The sequence below is a fragment of the Limulus polyphemus genome, unplaced genomic scaffold (genome assembly GCF_000517525.1).
Source record: "Limulus polyphemus unplaced genomic scaffold, Limulus_polyphemus-2.1.2 Scaffold1746, whole genome shotgun sequence".
Classification (NCBI taxonomy): domain Eukaryota; kingdom Metazoa; phylum Arthropoda; class Merostomata; order Xiphosura; family Limulidae; genus Limulus; species Limulus polyphemus.
In genome coordinates, this window is record NW_013667356.1 from 156,678 (window position 1) to 175,743 (window position 19,066).

Here is a 19,066-nt window from a genome sequence, read left to right on the forward strand (position 1 = left end):
TTGTTTTTTTGAACTTGTATGTTAACCTTTTAATTTGTAATCTGTTTTTGTTGTTTTTCTTTCTAGTGGGCAAGTTCGTGGAATGGCCACACTAAAAGACAGTAGGTTTATTATTTGAATTAATTGTCAGCTGTTGAGCTTTACGAATAGTTGCTTTTATTTTCAAGATTATTAACCATTGTTTTGAGTTCTATAAATAGTTGTAAAAGTTTCTGATTAAATTATTGCCTTACTTTCACGAGTAGGTTTATCTTCATATACTTTTCATGTAATGTTCAAACCTAGTTTAAGGTATGCTTGGAAAACTGATACGACCTTTACCTAAAGCATGTGGTGAAATTCCTCTTGAGTTTTTCAGAAAAGAAGTTATAACTTATTTAACATGCACGTCATGAGCCAGGGGTACTCTTTTTCTGGTGACGAGATATTTCTAACCCATTGCGGCTTTTGTCCGAGTTTTTAAAGTTTTACAAGCTGGGTCTTCACACTAAAAGGCATTGATTTACACAATCTCTTTGTCATACACATCTTGTCGAGATATTTTTTGATACGTACATTTGTTACACTGAATTGTATAACTTACAGATTAAATTTGTGTCGATTGACATCATTTATGTTAATCTTTCTGAATGCTTGACTATTAAGGTTTAAGGCACTTGCTGTACCTTTAATTGATCACAGGATGAATGGTCCAAAGATATGTAAATGGCCCATATGCATAGTTTGTTTAGCTTGTAGTCATTGTGGTTATTCCTGTGACTGACTGTCTCCGGAAACAAAGTTAGTAAGGAAACCATGTGGGAAGCAACCAGCTAACCCTTTATGATTGGGAAAACATAAATAAAATGTTGTTAGCTACATGGAGCCAAATGATGACTTGCTTTATGTGGTTCTGGAAGTGGAGAATCCAACTGAAGTTAGAGAAAAAAAAGGTCCAAAACAAAACCCATGGTATGTCCAAAAATGGTAACATGACCATTCATGACACTTGAAACATCATTGGTTTGGGTGCAAGTATGATGAACAACCTTGAAAGTGAAGAGCAATGAAAAATGCTACATCTTTTGAGTTGCTAGACTCAAATAGGGCCACTCATGTACTTTTCCAAGCTTGTTATGCAACTTTGCTTCAAGATCCAGAAGAATTGATGAGGACTGTAGCTCAAAGAATTCTCAATTGTGAAAAACCTGGTTGCACAAAGGACATGATAAAGATGCAAGCATCTCTGCCAGAATGGTGTTTACAGAGAAAAGTTCTTCTTGCAGCCATCTCTGCTGGCTTAAAGTTCAAGCAGATGCAGGAATTGATTCCTTCCTTTGGCAAGAAAAACTTTAAATCGGCTAGAAGGAACTGTTGGACATTAATGAAGAGAATAGAGATTAAACCACCTATCTGTCAAGTTCAGCGATATATCTTATCAATTCTTTAAAAGGCTGTTGAATTTATCCTGTCACCTCAAAATATCAAAACTTTATCATGGAGAATGCAAAAGATTACAATTGATGGAAAGGATCTGAGTTTACCGTGATTTTGTCATAAGAGAATAAAGGAGTATATATATAGGGATTATCTAGAGACTGTGCCTAATAAAATTTCATATGTGTCATTTGCAAAATTATTCAGATGTCTTGCATCATTTGACCAAAAGGCTAGAAAGGCCATGGATTATGCTTTTGGGATTCTTCTCTGTGATAATGTTGTGCTTTTCCAGCAAATAGTTGATACCATTCACAATCAAAATGTGAAAGAAATTGCAATAAAATCTCTGGAAGTGATTGAGCATTTTCTCAAATATGGGTTTGACCAGCATATTAGTATAGACAATTGCACAAGTCATGATATTGATTATGGTTTGAGTAGCAATTCAAGTGGCAGTTCTCATGGGTTTTGCAGTTCTTGTTAAATCCCATTCAAAATTGATCATTCTTTGAAAAAGAAATTGAGTTTTGATCACCATTCCCTTGTAGATGGCTGTAGATTGAAGTTCAAGTTGTATTTGAACCATCGAGTGAGAGTAAAAAACCAGCAGGATTGTATTGCTCAAATACATGAAACCTTTCAAGCAGATGAGTAATGGACTACAACCTGAAATATGAGCCACTATACTTTCAAGAGAAGACACTTGAACACTACAGAAAGAACCATGGTATACACTAGAAGTGAACGAAGATGTATGAATGATGGAAATGATAATGGAGACAGAGATGATGTTCCTGGATATTCAATCAACTATTATGATCACATATAATCCTGGGATACAAAGCATGACTGGTTTGCAGTTCTTTCAATTTATGAGGGTATTATGATACAGATGAAACATGACACCTCATATTACAAAAATTTACATTCAGTCAGACAATGCAAAATGTTAACAGAATAGAATGCTATTATTATGTATGCTTTTAATTCATGCAAAGCATTATGTTCAGTTGAAATCTTTTGTGCACACTCAGACCCAAAGGTGGCAAAGGATGCATCGATGGGCATTTTGCAGTTTCAAGGAATGCATTTACAGCTTTTGTGAATATGGGGTACAACATAATCTCCCTAAAGGAACTATTTCATGCATTGCAGAATGATAATGGTTTGAAGAGTACTGGTTTTCCTTTTTACGTTGTAGCGAGATGTTGTCGATGGCCCGAAAAGTTCATATAAAGATGCATTTTCTCTTTTTTAGCCATCTTAAACATTTTAATGAAGCAAAATTTGTTGATAATGAGCTTCATGTTTTCGAATATTCGGGTCATAACTACATCAGGACTGATATAAGAGACTTACAACATCTGTTTACGGTTGTGGAACAGAGCAGTATTAATGGAAACATTTTTGGTCTTCTTGGAACTGTTGAAAATGTGGAAAAAGGCAAAAATTCTTCAGATGATGAAGAAAGAAAATGCAGAAAGAGATGTCGTTGTACAAGAAGAAAATGAAGAGACAGTGGTTGATGAGGTGTATGATGATGAATTTACTTCAAATAGTTTGCTTTTGTGGATCATTGACTTCCTGTAGCTTTGTTCCTTCACCAAATTCAACAAGCTTTGAATACCACTGGCATGGAAATAATGATAAGCAGAAAGTATGCGATAAAGAAGCTAGAATAGATGCTCTCAACACTTTTCAAAATGATGATGTAGAGGATGAAACCGCCTGCCAAGTATGTCAGTGGTGCTTTCTTTCAGTAAAAACAAAGGAAAGGCACAAATGCAAAGGTGCTGGGAGTAGCAAAGATATGATAACCATTGGCCTTAAGTATGCAGTAGAGTTGGTTGTGTTGATTTTATTGATACAAAGCATGAATCAGGAATTCTGCACTAAATGAGGATAATACGGATGATTTTATGCCTGAAGAGTTTAATGCTGGTTGGATGCAGCACCCAAGGCATGGAGAAGTGTATGAAAAAAAAAAAAAATCTTTCAAGACAAAAATTGAGGCTACATTTGTGAAAGGTATTGAGGATAAAAGAAACAAAGTAAGGTCTGGGCGAATGTTTGAGAGACTTCATGCTGAGTTTCCAGATAGACTTGACTGAAACAGAAGTGTGGCAGTATATCACTACTTTGACAGCAAAGTTCAAAAAGCATGACACTTATAGTATTGCCCTAGGAGCCATTCAGAATCCGTTTGCAGCTATGATCAAGCATCTTGTACATGAGGCCAACTTCCAGATTACTCCGATGATGGGATTGGCAAGATTCAAGGAAGTACATACTAAAGATAACAATGACGTGAATTACCCAAGTAATAAAAAGATAAAACAATTTATATCACAATTGAAATCAAAACAAAAGAAGCCATGAATGCAAGAGAAGTTTAAGTTTGTAAGCTTTATTGCATACAGTCCACTAATTTCTACAAGCAGAATTACAATTAAAAAGTTGTTTATTATGTATCTTTCACACTTACTCTCCTTTTGGATCCATTAATATTTTTGTTCCTGTAATGCATATTTAAAGTTGTTGATCATCAGAAATAATGGATGTCATTTTTCCTTTTCATTATATCTTAAAATTTAAGTACAAGCTTCATGCTGTTATATGTTTATTAAAGTAGAAATACAAGATCTCAATACTGTAGTGTATATATTTTATATATATAACTTGTAATGAAGCTAATGTTCTTACTGTAACTTGTATTTATCTCTTTTTTTTTTTTTAGTTTCAAATGCGACTTAAGTCTGTACGAAATATTCAGAAGATCACTCAGAGCATGAAAATGGTATCAGCAGCAAAGTATGCTAAGGCTGAAAGGGAGTTGAAACCTGCTCGTTCCTATGGCAAAGGTGCTCAAGGTGAGATCTGAAACAGGATAATATTTACTCTTTATGTTACTAAAGCCTCAATCTTTTATTTTTACCTAATTGTTGATGAACATTGTTATTTCAAGCATCAAATAATATTATTAGTCATATTGTTATGCACTAAGTTAAAATTATTCAACTAAATTAATGACATTTTTTATCTTTTCAGCATTTGATTATTAATAAAATATGATTGTTATACAAAATAGAGCAGATATGATATTTAAAAAAATATTAGTGTTATTGATAAATATATGTTATACCTTTCATCAGTTTATTAGATGAAAGGCTAATGTAACAGATACTATTTATCTCTGACCTAAACATTATAGTAACTTCTTGGTTTTATTAGATGATAGATTAACCCTATTGCCCCGGGTACCCTTTACTGCGCATGACACAAGGTTTTTTAGTGTCTTACATTCAAAATTTTATTAAACTAATTTTTTTTTATGTTATACCAATTAGAATAGCATAAAATCATAGCTAATTATCCATATTTTAATAGTATACAAGTTTATATTCGTAATTCTACAAGCAAGTATTTTAAATCCTGAATTTCCACTAGTGTGACCCACATGACACATTTTGTCATAGCATGTCATTATTCCAATTTTATCCATCACCCTTAGAAAATGTATGAAATTAAACATAAAATACTCTCTATAAAATCGTTATTGCTCAAACAAACCATAATTTTTTATAGCCTTCAATTTTGTTTGATTACAGAGCTATCAAATAGAAAATCAGACCCTTCCTGCCACATTCTCTCTTTCACAATTCATTGATAGTTCTCTTTTATGTTTCGTTATATATTACCTATAACCAATAGAAAGTCAAGGTTTTCATCGATTAAATGACGTATTGTATAACATTGTATTCTGAACAGAATATTGTCAGTTTCACTCACAGTACAAGATACGTTCTCATGGGAAGTTAACGAATAGTCTGGATGAATATGTAATGGCTCTTGTCACATAGTTAGAAAGCCAGGAAAATTTTGAGAGGTAAGTGAATTTGTCTACTTTTTGCATGTTATTAGTCTATATTCTTTGGTACATTATTTAATTAAATAAATATTGTTAAGTGCATTACTATAATTACTATAAAAAAATCAGGCTTAACTGTCCTCCACAATCGAGGGTAAGAAAAACCAAGATTTGTTAAGTTATTTTTTTCTTGTTTTTCATATTTATTCTTTATTTATTATTATAAAAGTAACTAAAGTTATTTAAGACTAGATTAGGTAAAATAAGTAATAATAATAATATAATTAAAATGGTTCATGAAGCACACATGCAAGCAGCTCATGTGTAATGTAATTCGATAGCATAATGTGACCTGCATGTTCCCCGAGTGAGTTACAACTTAGAATGGCACGGATAGTAGTTAAACATGGTTCAAAGGGCAATAAAACAATAAAATTTATTTATAACTAGATGTATAACGTTACGATCTTAGAGCTACTTGGGATAAACAAATTTCATGTTACAATTTGAAGTCATTCTAGAAAGCAAAAAAGGTTAATTTAGGTTTATTTTGATTTTTGATTTTTTTTTGGTGGTTACGAATGCGGTCGAATTGACCATTCTTGTTTTGAGATAGGGTAGAGAAAATAACAGATAAGTTATAAAGTTTGGCTAAAAAAAAACGTTTGAAATGCATTTAGGAGGTTTTAGGGATTACACAAAGGAAATTTAAGATTTTTTAAGATGACAAAAAGTATTTTTAATTTTAACATGAAAATTACTTTGCACATGGACTATTCAAAACAAATACTCAATATATTCATGGACAAATCTTATTATACTTTATTTAAAATACTTCACTAAGAAATATGACGTTTTGTATGTGAAAGACTACCAAATTTTGTGAAGATATACCCAATATATTTCTTGGTTTTCTTATATGGTAGATTAATGTAACAGGTACTATTGTCCCTGACCTAAACAACATAGTCATTTCTTGGTTTCATAGATGGTAGATTAATGTAACAGGTACTATTATCCATGACCTAAACAACAGTAATTTCTTGGTTTTCATAGTTGTTAGATTAATGTAACAGGTACTATTATCCATGACCTAAACAACATAGTAATTTCTTGGTTTCATAGATGGTAGATTAATGTAACAGGTACTATTATCCATGACCTAAACAACATAGTAATTTCTTGGTTTCATAGATGGTAGATTAATGTAACAGGTACTATTATCTCTGACCTAAACAACAGTCATTTCTTGGATTTCATAGATGGTAGATTAATGTAACAGGTACTATTATCCCTAACCTAAACAACATAGTCATTTCTTGGTTTCATAGTTGTTAGATTAATTAATAGGAACTTGAGTAAGGAAGCACATTATGTTAATATAATAAAAAGTAAGCAAACAATGAGTTATAAATATAAGGAAGAATTTTATTGATGGTGGAATGTACTCTTATGTTTCAACAGAACATTGGTCTGTCTTTTTCAGGTATGATCAGTACTAAATATTACAAGGTTTACATATCATTATAAAGACAAAAGACAGGTATTAAATGTGATGGAAGTAGTGTCAGGAGGTGACTGTATGTAGGTAAAGGTCAAGTCTGGTCAAGTTTATGAATACTGAAAATACTTTGCCAACTATGGCTGATGTTGCTAGGACAATTATCGTGGTTTTAGTGAGAGGTCGTTTGCTTTGATGATTTCTGTATTTTCTAAACAGTCTCTTTCTTTTTCAGTTTTGGGTTGGTGTAGGAGAAGAATTATATTCCAAACTATTTTGTTACCCATTTCATATTGATGATATATTAAAGCAAATAGCTGGAATTCACCTCTATGCATGTGACCATAATTTTTTGCATCTTATTTCTAAGAAATGTGACATTTGTCCTGGTATTTCTTTCCACATTCACATGATTTATTATAAATGCCTTGTTTTTGTTCCTTTAGTAGGGATTCTTTTGGGTTATGTAGTAAGGTGTTGCTTTTCTATGAAGGTTTGAATACAGTTTTTTACATCAATGCTTAAATTATTAAATAGGCTAGTAATTTCATTAACAATTTCTGGCACATCAGAAAATGAAACAAAGTTGCTATGTTTTATGTTGTTGATAGGTGAAAGGCTAGAAAGTTAACATATTTTTTACAGTTTTGCAGTTTGATACAAGCTCTATATATGATGTTTGGGTTGAAACCTCTAGATAGTGCTATGTTATTTAAGTATTCAGTTCAATAAGTAAGTCTTCTTTGTGTAGCACGACTTACGTAGGTGAAGGAGGAGGATATTTTCTGTGATAGATGGTGATTAGAACTTATGTGTGGTGGCATGGTGACAGAATGGATTTTTCTGTATATACTGGTGGGAACTTTGTTATTTTCTCTCTTACATTCACATCTAAAAAGGGAAGATAACTATTGAAGTCTATTTCATCTGTATAAATTATGACATTGGATCAATGAAACTACGTAGCATATCTTCCCCATGTCATCATATACTGAAGATATTGTTTATGTATCTTAACCAGATATTTTGGGGTGTGGCCTTCATATGGGAAATAAGTGTTGTTTAACCAGTGTTCTGTGAGGTTGATAAGGTGTTCTGTTACAGGATTGTCTTCTAGTTTTTCTCTTAGACAGTGTAAGGCTTGTTCTACAGGTATACAGGTAAATTGAGGTTTTGTGTCGAAAGAAACTAATATATTTTCTTGGTTTAGTTTGAAGTTTTTGATTCTATTGACATACCATTTACTTCCTCATCAGTGGCTATCAGGTTAGTGGAATATGCCCAGTGTCTCACTGACTTCTTTCATTTCTCTTCCTTCATCTCTTCACCTCTCACTCTCATGGTGGCTTGCTTGTTCCTCTACTGCTCTGGGCATCCTTCTTTCTCTTTGCTAGGGAGGGATATGGTTTTTGGACATTTTCATAATTTCCACATCAACATCCTCAAGATTTTGACTGTTCTCCAGGCCTGACACCATCTTCTGTCACATCTGTCTGAACAACTTGTTATGATCCTCGTCTCCAGGTGAGTGGTCTCACCACATCAACATCCTCAAGATTTTAGCTGTTCTCCAGACTTGACACCATATTCTGTCACATCTGTCTGAACAACTTGTTATGATCCATTCAGACAATTCCATTGTTACTTCTAATGTCAGTCAACAGGGAGGTTCTCACTCTTGATGCCTCTACTTTTTTGTTCTACAGCTCTTTTCTGGGTCCATGATCACATCATCAAGTTGTCAACCTGCCATGTTCTGGGAACTTTGAACTTAATGGCAGATCAGCTATCTTCTCTAACTGAATCCTTCCAACAGAGTGGTCTTCACAACCTGTTATGTTTTAGCAAAGTTGCTTCTTCTGTGAGTGGCCTCTTATCAATATATCTCTTAACACCAAACTTCCACTCTTTTGGTCACCCTGTTAGACCAGATCAGTCATGGTTTCTGCTTTTTTTTTTTTGCCTCATAGAGATCCAGGAGCCATTACCCTTTCCATCTTGGAGTTCCCTCTTATGTAAGCCTTGAATGTTCATGTTTCACCATGATGTGCAAAAGCTTCATCATTATGCATAGATTTTGTCTGATCTCTTGCAAGATGGGAGTTGTTGTTTTTTTTGCAGATTTGCCTATTTTTTGTTCCACTCTTGCTGGCCATCTACCCTTACAATTTTTCTGAACAAGTGGGTGTTTTTTTTTCACTGGTCTATCTGCCAATCCCTTCTTCCAGGTTGCCTGAAGTTTCCCTCATTTCACTTCCATTTTACCTGTCCTTTAAGAGCAGTCTATCCATCTTTTACCTGGCCATTTTTGTTTTCTTCCTTCAGTTCTTACAGACTTCTTCAGAACCTTTCTAATTGGTCATCATCTTTTGCTTCCAGATGGAAACCTCTGTTCAAACATTTGGCCACCTGCTCCCTGTATTATCTTTCTCTTAAGATGTATTTTTGTCTTCTCACTTGTGGAAGATAGCATTCTTATGTTTGACTCTAAACACCTCCTTCACTCTTATTTTGGGTTGAGTTTACTTCTGGAACACTACATCCTCCACAAAACTTGGACTGTATGATTCTTCACACCTTCAATCATCTCCTTCCTACTGTGCAAGCAGCATGCTGCTACCTTGCTTGCAAAGCCTTAGTTAGAGGCAGTTGACATTTTCTCTTCCTCCTTTGGAATCCCTCTACTTTGACCAAGTGTGTTAAACAACTTGCTGTTAACTCTTTCAATAAGGGGTTGGTCAATGTGACGACCTTGCAACCATTTTGTTCTTTTTATGGTTTTTCATGCTATAACTTTTAAATTAGTAAGCAAATGTTAACAAAATTTGACAGATTATCAGTAAACATTACAATGCTTTCATATGCAAAATATCTCATTTTTTTATTATGTCGTAATGTTTATAAAGCAATGTTTTTCTCATGCCTTTTTTTTTCTTTTCACATGTTGCCTATCTATCATGCAAAGTAATTTTCATTTTAAAGATTAAAAATACTTTTATGCATCAGAAAATTTTGAAACTTCATATGTGAAATCTTTATAATGTCCGGATAGTTATCAAATGTTTCTTAAGAAAAAACTTTATATTTTTTCTGTTATTTTCAGTAATTAATCTCTGTACGAGTTCGGTAGATTTGACCGATCTTTCAACCACCATAAAAAATCAGGAAAATAAACATAAATTATGCCTCTTTCATTCTAGAATGAACACAAATTATAACATGAAAACATAACTGGTTAGACAAAATAGCTTAAATCTCAACACTATACATTTGTATATATTTATAATTTTTATTATATTGACCTTTCACCTGTGCCTGGCCAACAATATAGAAATTACAATGATGCGGATCACATGCACTCATGTTATCATATCAAATAACATATAACTGATCTTTGGTCTGTACAAAGTGAGTTGTTTTGGCTGTATTTTGTAAAATACAATCAGATTTCAATTATTATGCATTATATATATATATATAGATTATTGCTATTTTTAAAATAAGTTCTTAAACATATTTTTCCTAAAACATAGAACAGTAAATAAAGAAGTAAAGCAAACAATTATCTCTTCTAGTTATGACCTTTGTACTCAGTTGCTGCTTGATGTAGGTTGCTAAGCTTTTACCATTTTTGCATGTGGAGGATATGAAACAAAATATTTTTTTTAGGTTTTATATATACATTTGAATAACTAAAAAAACATAAATTATTACATCAATTCAACAAAATTTATCTAGCTTAGTAACTAAGATGTGGTTCAAAAGAAAGAAATGGCATTAACCACGTTAGAAAGGCTGAGAAAACCACTAGGGGAACATTTTGAGCTTCCGATTGGTTATTCATGTCATATATAGAAGTAAGTGTATATAAGGGAGCATTTCCAAAAATGGAAAGAGGTGGGCAGGGCATCACTGTTTGATTTATTACATGAGCAATATCTTAGCAAATAGAAAAGATAAGACCTTATTTTATATTCTAGCTTGTCAATATCTGTAATTTGTGTTTCTAATTTGTATGAAACTATAGACTTAGTATTTTGACTTTACAAACATCTAATTTGAACCAGTGCTGCATTCAACATACCACGTAACACACACAAATTGACCTTTATCTTTTTTCTTTAATATTTACTTTTAAATTATGAAACTGTGTAATGTATAGTTTCTAAAATTTGAATTATAATCTGCAGTTTGATACCAAACTTATTGATATAAATTCATGAAATAGTAGTTCAATAAAATTTTGAATGCGAGTCAACAAACGAGATGAAATGATCCATCTCGAAAGGGTTAACAGTATTTTTTTTTGTCATAAATCTAATAGTATCTTATGAGGTTCAGCCAGTTTGGATATTTAGGTTAGTCCTAAATTCATATATTAAATTAATAATGCAAAATAAGCTTTATGGTAAAAATATAGTCATGAAAAATTACAGATAATAAAACTATATATATTAAACAATTTATCCAATATTGTCAATGGAAGTAACTTTAAAGACAATAGTTGTTAGCTTCAAGTACTGTCATCAGTTTAATGTCCACTCAGCAACATAACATCAGGATGACCATATATAAGCAGAACTTTAAACAGTTATCCCTAAAAACGTCTTGTGACCAATGAAAACCTATTAAATGGCATTGTAACTTCAGAGTTGCCTGACATCTGAGGTAAATTGCTAAGATTAACATGTTACTGTGTATGCATGGAGTCAAGTAGCAGAGCAATCCCAATATTATAGTCAAAAACTAATGTTTATGAAGATACAAAATAAAAAATTAAATGAATACTTTAATTGTACAGTAAAGAGCCAAAATATTTGTATTCTAATTAAAATATAATAATGTTATTACAGTTAATAAAAAGAAAAACTATATTAAGCATACTATGAGGTGTTTCAAACATTGACAATAAGCTGATTGTTTCTGTTCTCTAGCTTTTTATCAACAGGCGGAAATTAAAGCTGCAGAAGATAAGCCCAAGACTTTGGTACTTGCCATAACATCTGATAGAGGGTTGTGTGGAGCTGTTAACAGTAGTGTGTCGAAGAAAATCAAAGCTTTAATATCACAATCTGCCAGCAATTCAGACATTCGTGTTATATGTTTAGGAGACAAGTCTCGCACCATGTTACAGAGGTAGTTTAGTTTGGGGTATTATCTGTTTCTCTCTTAACTTAGAATTTATGGTAAAGCATAATAGATTGAAGAATTTTATTCACATGAACTAAACATGGTTATAAATAAATAAACTTGTAGAATTAATACCATCTTTAACTATGGAGGAAAGTTAAATAGAAGAAGAAAGATGAGTGTTTTAACCTAACAACATGATGCCATGATGATGATTTCTGACTAGGAGAAAAGGGAACAAGATTCAATGGGACTTGTGTGACCTGTAAGATTAAAGAAATCTTTCTGTATTAGATCAGAGTATCTGTAGATAAAATGTGTAAAGAAAAAAGAGTTTATGAAAAGAGAAGATGTTAAGGAGCACTGGTGCCAAAATCAGTATTACAGCCACATGGATTCAATATCTAAATATGGCTTATTTGAACATTGGTTAATATCACAGGTATTGAATATGTAAATTTCTTGGCCAGTTAATGATATACTGACTGACAGCATTTAAAATAGCTTCCTTTATTTCTCTTATTTTTCAGTTCTAAACTACTATTTTTCAAGCTGACTGTTTTTTCTGAGAATTTGTCAAGATTTATAGAAATACATTTTGTTCTTGATACAGTGAAGTTAAGACATACTGTTAGGAAGGAATAGATTCATCTATATTACAATTGATTACTTTTTATGCAGGCAATATGGAAAAAACATTATGATGGTGTTCTCTGAGTATGGAAAGAAACCACCCACATTTGAAAATGCCACTGAAGTAGCTAATGCTGTCTTGGAGAGTGATTTTGAGTTTGATAATGGAATCATTATATATAACACATTCAAGTAAGTTCATATAGTATTGTGAATAATGTTATGGAGATTACTTTTATAAAGGTATTACTGGAAAAAAATTATCGTGGGCTACATATATTTTTAAACAATATGTAATTATCACCTTGTGCTTGGAATAAATCCATACATTTCCTAGTTTTGGTTTTATTAAAGTTTTTTGCTCAGTAGAATAGTTTTTCATTGATTGTTAATCTAATTTTCTGAACAAGAACTACACAGGATGTGAGCTAACCAGTAAAACAGATAAAAGTAGTTATCCTATTAATCCTATCGCAACAGGCTCGTGCATTTTACACGACCATGTAACCATGGTGGTATGTATACTATGACTCTGAAAGTACTTAATGGAAATTTGGCAAGATTTCAGTAAACATTAAAAGTCTTTTGTAGACAAATAAATCAAAATTTTTAATTAAGTATTTTTACTAAAACTTTTCCCACAAATACCATATTGCCAATTATAGGGCGATCTCGAATATAAGGCAACCCCCATTTTCAGAAACCATGGAAAAGAAAAAAATTGAGTGTCATAAAATTTCAATAAAGAATACACAATTGATTTATTCCACAGTAAATTCAAATGAATATGAAAACATTACAAGTATTTTGGAAGATAATTAAGGTATGTGGAATTTCAATGTTCATTCGTTGTCAATACTAATGTCATCTTCACTTTAGCTACTTCCTGTGTTTTCTTGAGGTGTGAACTGCCACAAAATCTCATCCTCAGAACCGTCCATGGCATTTGAAATGTGGCATTTCATGAATCCATGAACAATACTCTCTGTGGATATTTTAAGATTTGCATCATAACTCCTTGAGTGAACATATGGCGTGCATGCATAGATGGATGCTATCTGGACATTCAGGAATGGGACATAGGCTAGAGTAGTGAGAACAGGCCTGTGGTTGGCCACAGTTATAAGGTGGCTATGAATTTTATAGTCTAATTATTAATCAAAAAACATTGTATTATAATTGGGCCAGTATGGTACATGTTGTTAGTGTGTTGACTGCTGAAAGTGCAAAGTGATTTTTCATATTAAGGTTAAAATACTTCTATTCATCTGAAAATTTTAAAATTTCATCTAAAACCTCCTAAATAGATATCAAATGTTGTTGTTTTTCAGAAAAACTTTATATTTTATGTTATTTTCTATACTATAAATCTATAGGGGGTCAGTAGATTTTACTGATCTTGCAACCACCATAAAACAATTGAAAAATAATTTCAAATTACCCTTTTTTAGGATATATTTCCTAGTGTACAACTGTTCTTTAATACAAATATGGTGTGTAGTTTAATAGTTAAAAGAAAATAACACTTTTGCTAACTATGTTTTTATTAGCTCTTTGTAGAGTCTGTAATTGTGAAATATATTCTATGACTATTAGAGTCACTGATACTTTATTTGAAAACATTTTTGAATACAATGTATAATTGCTTTTTGTGTATACACAACTACTAAGAACAGGTGTAAATGTGGCTATATATTGTAAAAATACTTGATATCCAAATTTTAAAGTTGAATAGAAATTGAAAGTGAACAATGAAATAGAACTTGTGTAAAATAGTTGTGTAAGGATCTAGATTTTCAATTTGTTTCTTAAGGTATAGAAGTAGGTATTTTAAAGATTATTTGTGATTTGTCTGAGCTTGTTTTTATTCCTACAGATCAGTAGTATCTTACAACACCAGTGATATGCCCATATTTACTGTCGATACCATTGGATCAGCGGATAAGCTAAGCATATATGACAGTATTGATGCTGAGGTACTCCAAAGCTTTCAGGAGTTCTCCTTAGCCAGCCTTATTTTCTTTGCCATGAAGGAAAGCTATTGCACAGAACAGAGCTCTCGAATGACGGCCATGGATGGAGCCACTAAGAATGCAGGTAAGAAACGAAGTTGACATAACACATTCTTGTTTCAATTACTACCAGTTTTAAAACTGGTGACAAAATTACAAGACATGTTTATTGTTAAAGTATGTAGGCCCCAGCAGATTTCCAGCCTTGTCACTAGGGGATGTGTTGTAAATCTTTTAAAGTTAAACAAAAGATAGTGTTTGCAGTTTTGGGCTGAAAACAAAAATGCTGCATTTCATTAATTGTAACAGAGTTGACAAGCATCAAGAGGTAATCAGATTCTTGTACAGATTAACAAATAACATACTATTTTTATGTAACTTATCAAATCAGATTACTTAGTCGTGTTTTATAAAGTCACAGACTTTAACAAATAAGATATGATCTTTTTTTATGTGATCTAACAAATCAAATCAGTTAGATTCATGATTTATAAAGTCACAGACTTTAACAAATAAGATATGATGTTTTTTTATGTGATCTAACAAATCAAATCAGTTACATTCATGTTTTATAAAGTCACAGACTTTAACAAATAAGATATGATCTTTTTTATGTGATCTAACAAATCAAATCAGTTACATTCAGGTTTTATAAAGTCACAGACTTTAACAAGTAAGATATGATCTTTTTTTATGTGATCTAACAAATCAAATCAGTTACATTCAGGTTTTATAAAGTCACATATTTTGACAAATAGAATATGATAATCGTATTCATGTAACCTACCATATCAGTTACGGCCGTGTTTTACAATATCACAGACTCAAAAATAAGTTATGATAATCTTATTTATATAACCTATTAAATTAGTTACAGTCATGTTTTACAATGTCACAGGCTAACAAATAAGTTATGATAATCTTATTTATGTAGCCTACCAGATAAGATCAGATATGGCCATGTTTAATAATGTCACAGACTCCCAAATAAGTTATGATAATCTTATTTATGTAGCCTACCGGATCATTTACGGCCATTTTTTACAATGTCACAGACTCACAAATAAGTTATGATAATCTTATTTATGTAGCCTACCAGATCAGATCAGTTATGGCCGTGTTTTACAATATCACAGACTCACAAATAAGTTATGATAATCTTATTTATGTAGCCTACCAGATCAGATCAGTTATGGCCGTGTTTTACAATATCACAGACTCACAAATAAGTTATGATAACCTAATTCATGTAACATACGAGATAAGATCGGTTTTGGCCGTGTGTTACAATATCACAGACTAACAAATAAGTTATGATAACCTAATTTATGTAACATACCAGATAAGATCAGTTATGGCCATGTTTTACAAAGTCAAATTTTTGTGAACATTTTCAGTGAATATAAGATTTATATTATTTTTATGAAAAAAACAACAACAATAATTGTCTTTATTTGATGTTTACATAATATTGATAGTAATAATATGGTGTATATAACCTGATTTATAATCTACCTATAAACTGAATTTAAAAACACCGTCAGTCAATGGAAGCAGTTGCTACACTGTAATAAAGTAAAACCACTTTCAGTCAAGGTAAGTAGTTGCCATGTTGTAAGAAAGTAAAACCACTGTCAGTCAAGGGAAGTAGTTGTCACATTGTAAGAAAGTAAAATCACTGTCAGTCAAGGTAAGCAGTTGCCACATTGTAAGAAAGTAAAACCACTTTCAGTCAAGGGAAGCAGTTGCCACATTGTAAGAAAGTAAATCCACTGTCAGTCAAGGGAAGCAGTTGCCACATTGTAAGAAAGTAAATCCACTGTCAGTCAAGGTAAGCAGTTACCACATTGTAAGAAAGTAAAACCACTGTCAGTCAAGGGAAGCAGTTGCTACATTGTAAGAAAGTCAAACCACTGTCAGTCAAGGGAAGCAGTTGCTACATTGTAAGAAAGTCAAACCACTGTCAGTCAAGGGTAGCAGTTGCCACATTGTAAGAAAGTCAAACCACTGTCAGTCAAGGGTAGCAGTTGCCACATTGTAAGAAAGTAAAACCACTGTCAGTCAAGGGAAGCAGTTGCTACACTGTAAGAAAGTAAAACCACTTTCAGTCATGGGAAGCAGTTGCCACATTGTAAGAAAGTAAAACCACTGTCAGTCAAAGGAAGCAGTTGCCATTTTGTGAGAAAGTAAAAACTGTCAGTAATAAAGCATGGCTTACAGTGTAAGGAACAGCATATGTATTTTGCAATCTAATGTAGGAAAGATATCATGTACTTTGATATATATATATGTGTGTGTGTATATTGAATAGAGGTATGTTAACTACTACATGGTTTTATTTATCACTGTTTACATAGTTAATTGTGATTAGCTCTGTTATGTGAAACATTATGAGAAGAATGGTTTATTAAAATTGGAGACTACTAGTTGACACTACCAATTTTACTTTAATTGAAATCATGGAAGTTATAATAGATTCTTTGCTGGAAGTTAAAATATGTGACTACAGGTATATAGGTTTACTTGAGTAACATGTAGTAATTTTACTAACTTTACAATAGGTGACACTAGTACTGTTAGCAGCATTATTCTTCCCTTATTTTAGAGATTCCCTGGTGGAAACATTAGGAAGTGTATAGTATAAACTGCTGCTTTCTGAAGATGAGACATTTCAACTTGAATACCAAGTTTTGTTCAGAAATTTCCTAAAAATTCATTATTATCTAGGGAATTTCTAAATGTGTGATTAATTTGCATACTTTTTTTATCAAACTTACATTGATTAAAGTGATCATGACTGTCAAGATGTACTCTAGTTAATGTTCCTTTATGTTAAGAATCTGACTTTATTTCCTTTTCTTAAGGTGAAATGATTGACAAGCTCACCCTCACCTTTAATCGTACAAGACAGGCTGTTATCACCAGAGAATTGATTGAGATCATTTCTGGAGCAGCAGCTTTGTAAGTGAAATAGTACCATGGCCAGCAAATATCTTGAAGATTTCTGTTCCATTAGTTTACAACATGAAAGGAAAAAAAAACCTAAGAAGAAAGACATTTCAATTTATATCAAGGAATAATTGTTTTTTGATGTAGTTAAAAGAAGTGTCAGTGTAGATTCAACAGTACGTACATCTGAAATAAAATGTTCTGTTTTTCCCAGGTAATGTCTCATTTGCTGTTAATCTTATTAATCTAAAAATAAGAAACAACTTCATACAGTTTAGTCACGGAAAATAAAGACTATAGTAAGCATAACATGATTTAATAATGTATTTACAACTGTAGTGTCATTATCTTCTGACTTACTAATGTTTTATGTTTTTGAAATACTGTGAAGATTATTCTGTGGGAAAGGAGAATTACTGTAATATTGAATTTGTATATCTACATAAGAAATAAAATTAGTTGATAATGCATTGTGTGTTATATTGGAGGTAGTTAATGCTGTAAGTTGTTAAAGTATTTTGGGCTACAGCAAACTAAAGTAGTGCATAGTTTTCTAGAATTATTTTCTATCCTTTTGTGTTTGTCAGAAGTGTACTTTGGATATAGTTCTGTAAGTCGTTGGCTCTAGCTTATGTTGTCTCAATTTTTAAATGAGATCAATTAATATTTAGTAATATGAAATTTGGATTATAGCATCTTAGTTTTTTGTGTGGAGTGGAGTTTCCCATAATTCTCAGTAAGAAATAACCATCAGCATAGATAACATAGAGAGATACTGAGTCAACCTCGCTATTGAAGGTAGACTGTCATGATAGAAGATGACTGCATCTCACTATGGAAGATAGACTGTCATTATAGAAGATGACTACATCTCACTGTAGAAGGTTGACTGTCATGATAGAGGATGACTGCAACTCACTATGGAAGGTAGACTGTCATTATAGAGGATGACTGCATCTCACTATGAAAGGTAGACTGTCATGATAGAAGATGACTGCATCTCTCTATTGAATGTAGACTGTCATGATAGAGGATGACTATCTCACTGTAGAAGGTAGACTGTCATGACAGAAGATGACTGCATCTCACTGTAGAAGGTAGACTGTCATGATAGAAGATGACTGCATCTCACTGTAGAAGGTAGACTGTCATGATAGAAGACGACTGCATCTCACTGTAGAAGGGAGACTGTCATGATAGAAGATGACTGCATCTCACTGTAGAAGGTAGACTGTCATTATAGATGATGACTTCATCTCGCTATGGAAGGTAGACTGTCATGATAGAAGATGACTGCATCTCACTGTAGAAGGTAGACTGTCATGACAGAAGATGACTGCATCTCACTGTAGAAGGTAGACTGTCATGATAGAAGACGACTGCATCTCACTGTAGAAGGGAGACTGTCATGATAGAAGACGACTGCATCTCACTGTAGAAGGGAGACTGTCATGATAGAAGACGACTGCATCTCACTGTAGAAGGTCAGGGTTCGTACGCGTCCTGGAATGTCATGGAAATCCTGGAAAAACGCGATTTTTTTTTTTCCAGTAC

The 19,066-nt window shown here is 32.5% G+C and overlaps 1 protein-coding gene across 1 annotated transcript in view; it reads left to right on the plus strand.

Annotated features, from left to right (window-relative positions):
- LOC106464808 (ATP synthase subunit gamma, mitochondrial-like) overlaps window positions 1–17,730 on the plus strand; it is a 23,215-nt gene extending 5,485 nt beyond the window's left edge. Inside the window, exons 2-7 of the mRNA XM_013924966.2 lie at window positions 67–101; window positions 4,158–4,289; window positions 11,723–11,924; window positions 12,600–12,743; window positions 14,428–14,648; window positions 17,428–17,730. Coding sequence (XP_013780420.1) covers window positions 67–101; window positions 4,158–4,289; window positions 11,723–11,924; window positions 12,600–12,743; window positions 14,428–14,648; window positions 17,428–17,528 — 835 coding nt within the window. The 3' untranslated portion in view covers window positions 17,529–17,730. The remainder of the gene's footprint in view (window positions 1–66; window positions 102–4,157; window positions 4,290–11,722; window positions 11,925–12,599; window positions 12,744–14,427; window positions 14,649–17,427) is intronic.
- Window positions 17,731–19,066: the final 1,336 nt, after the last annotated feature.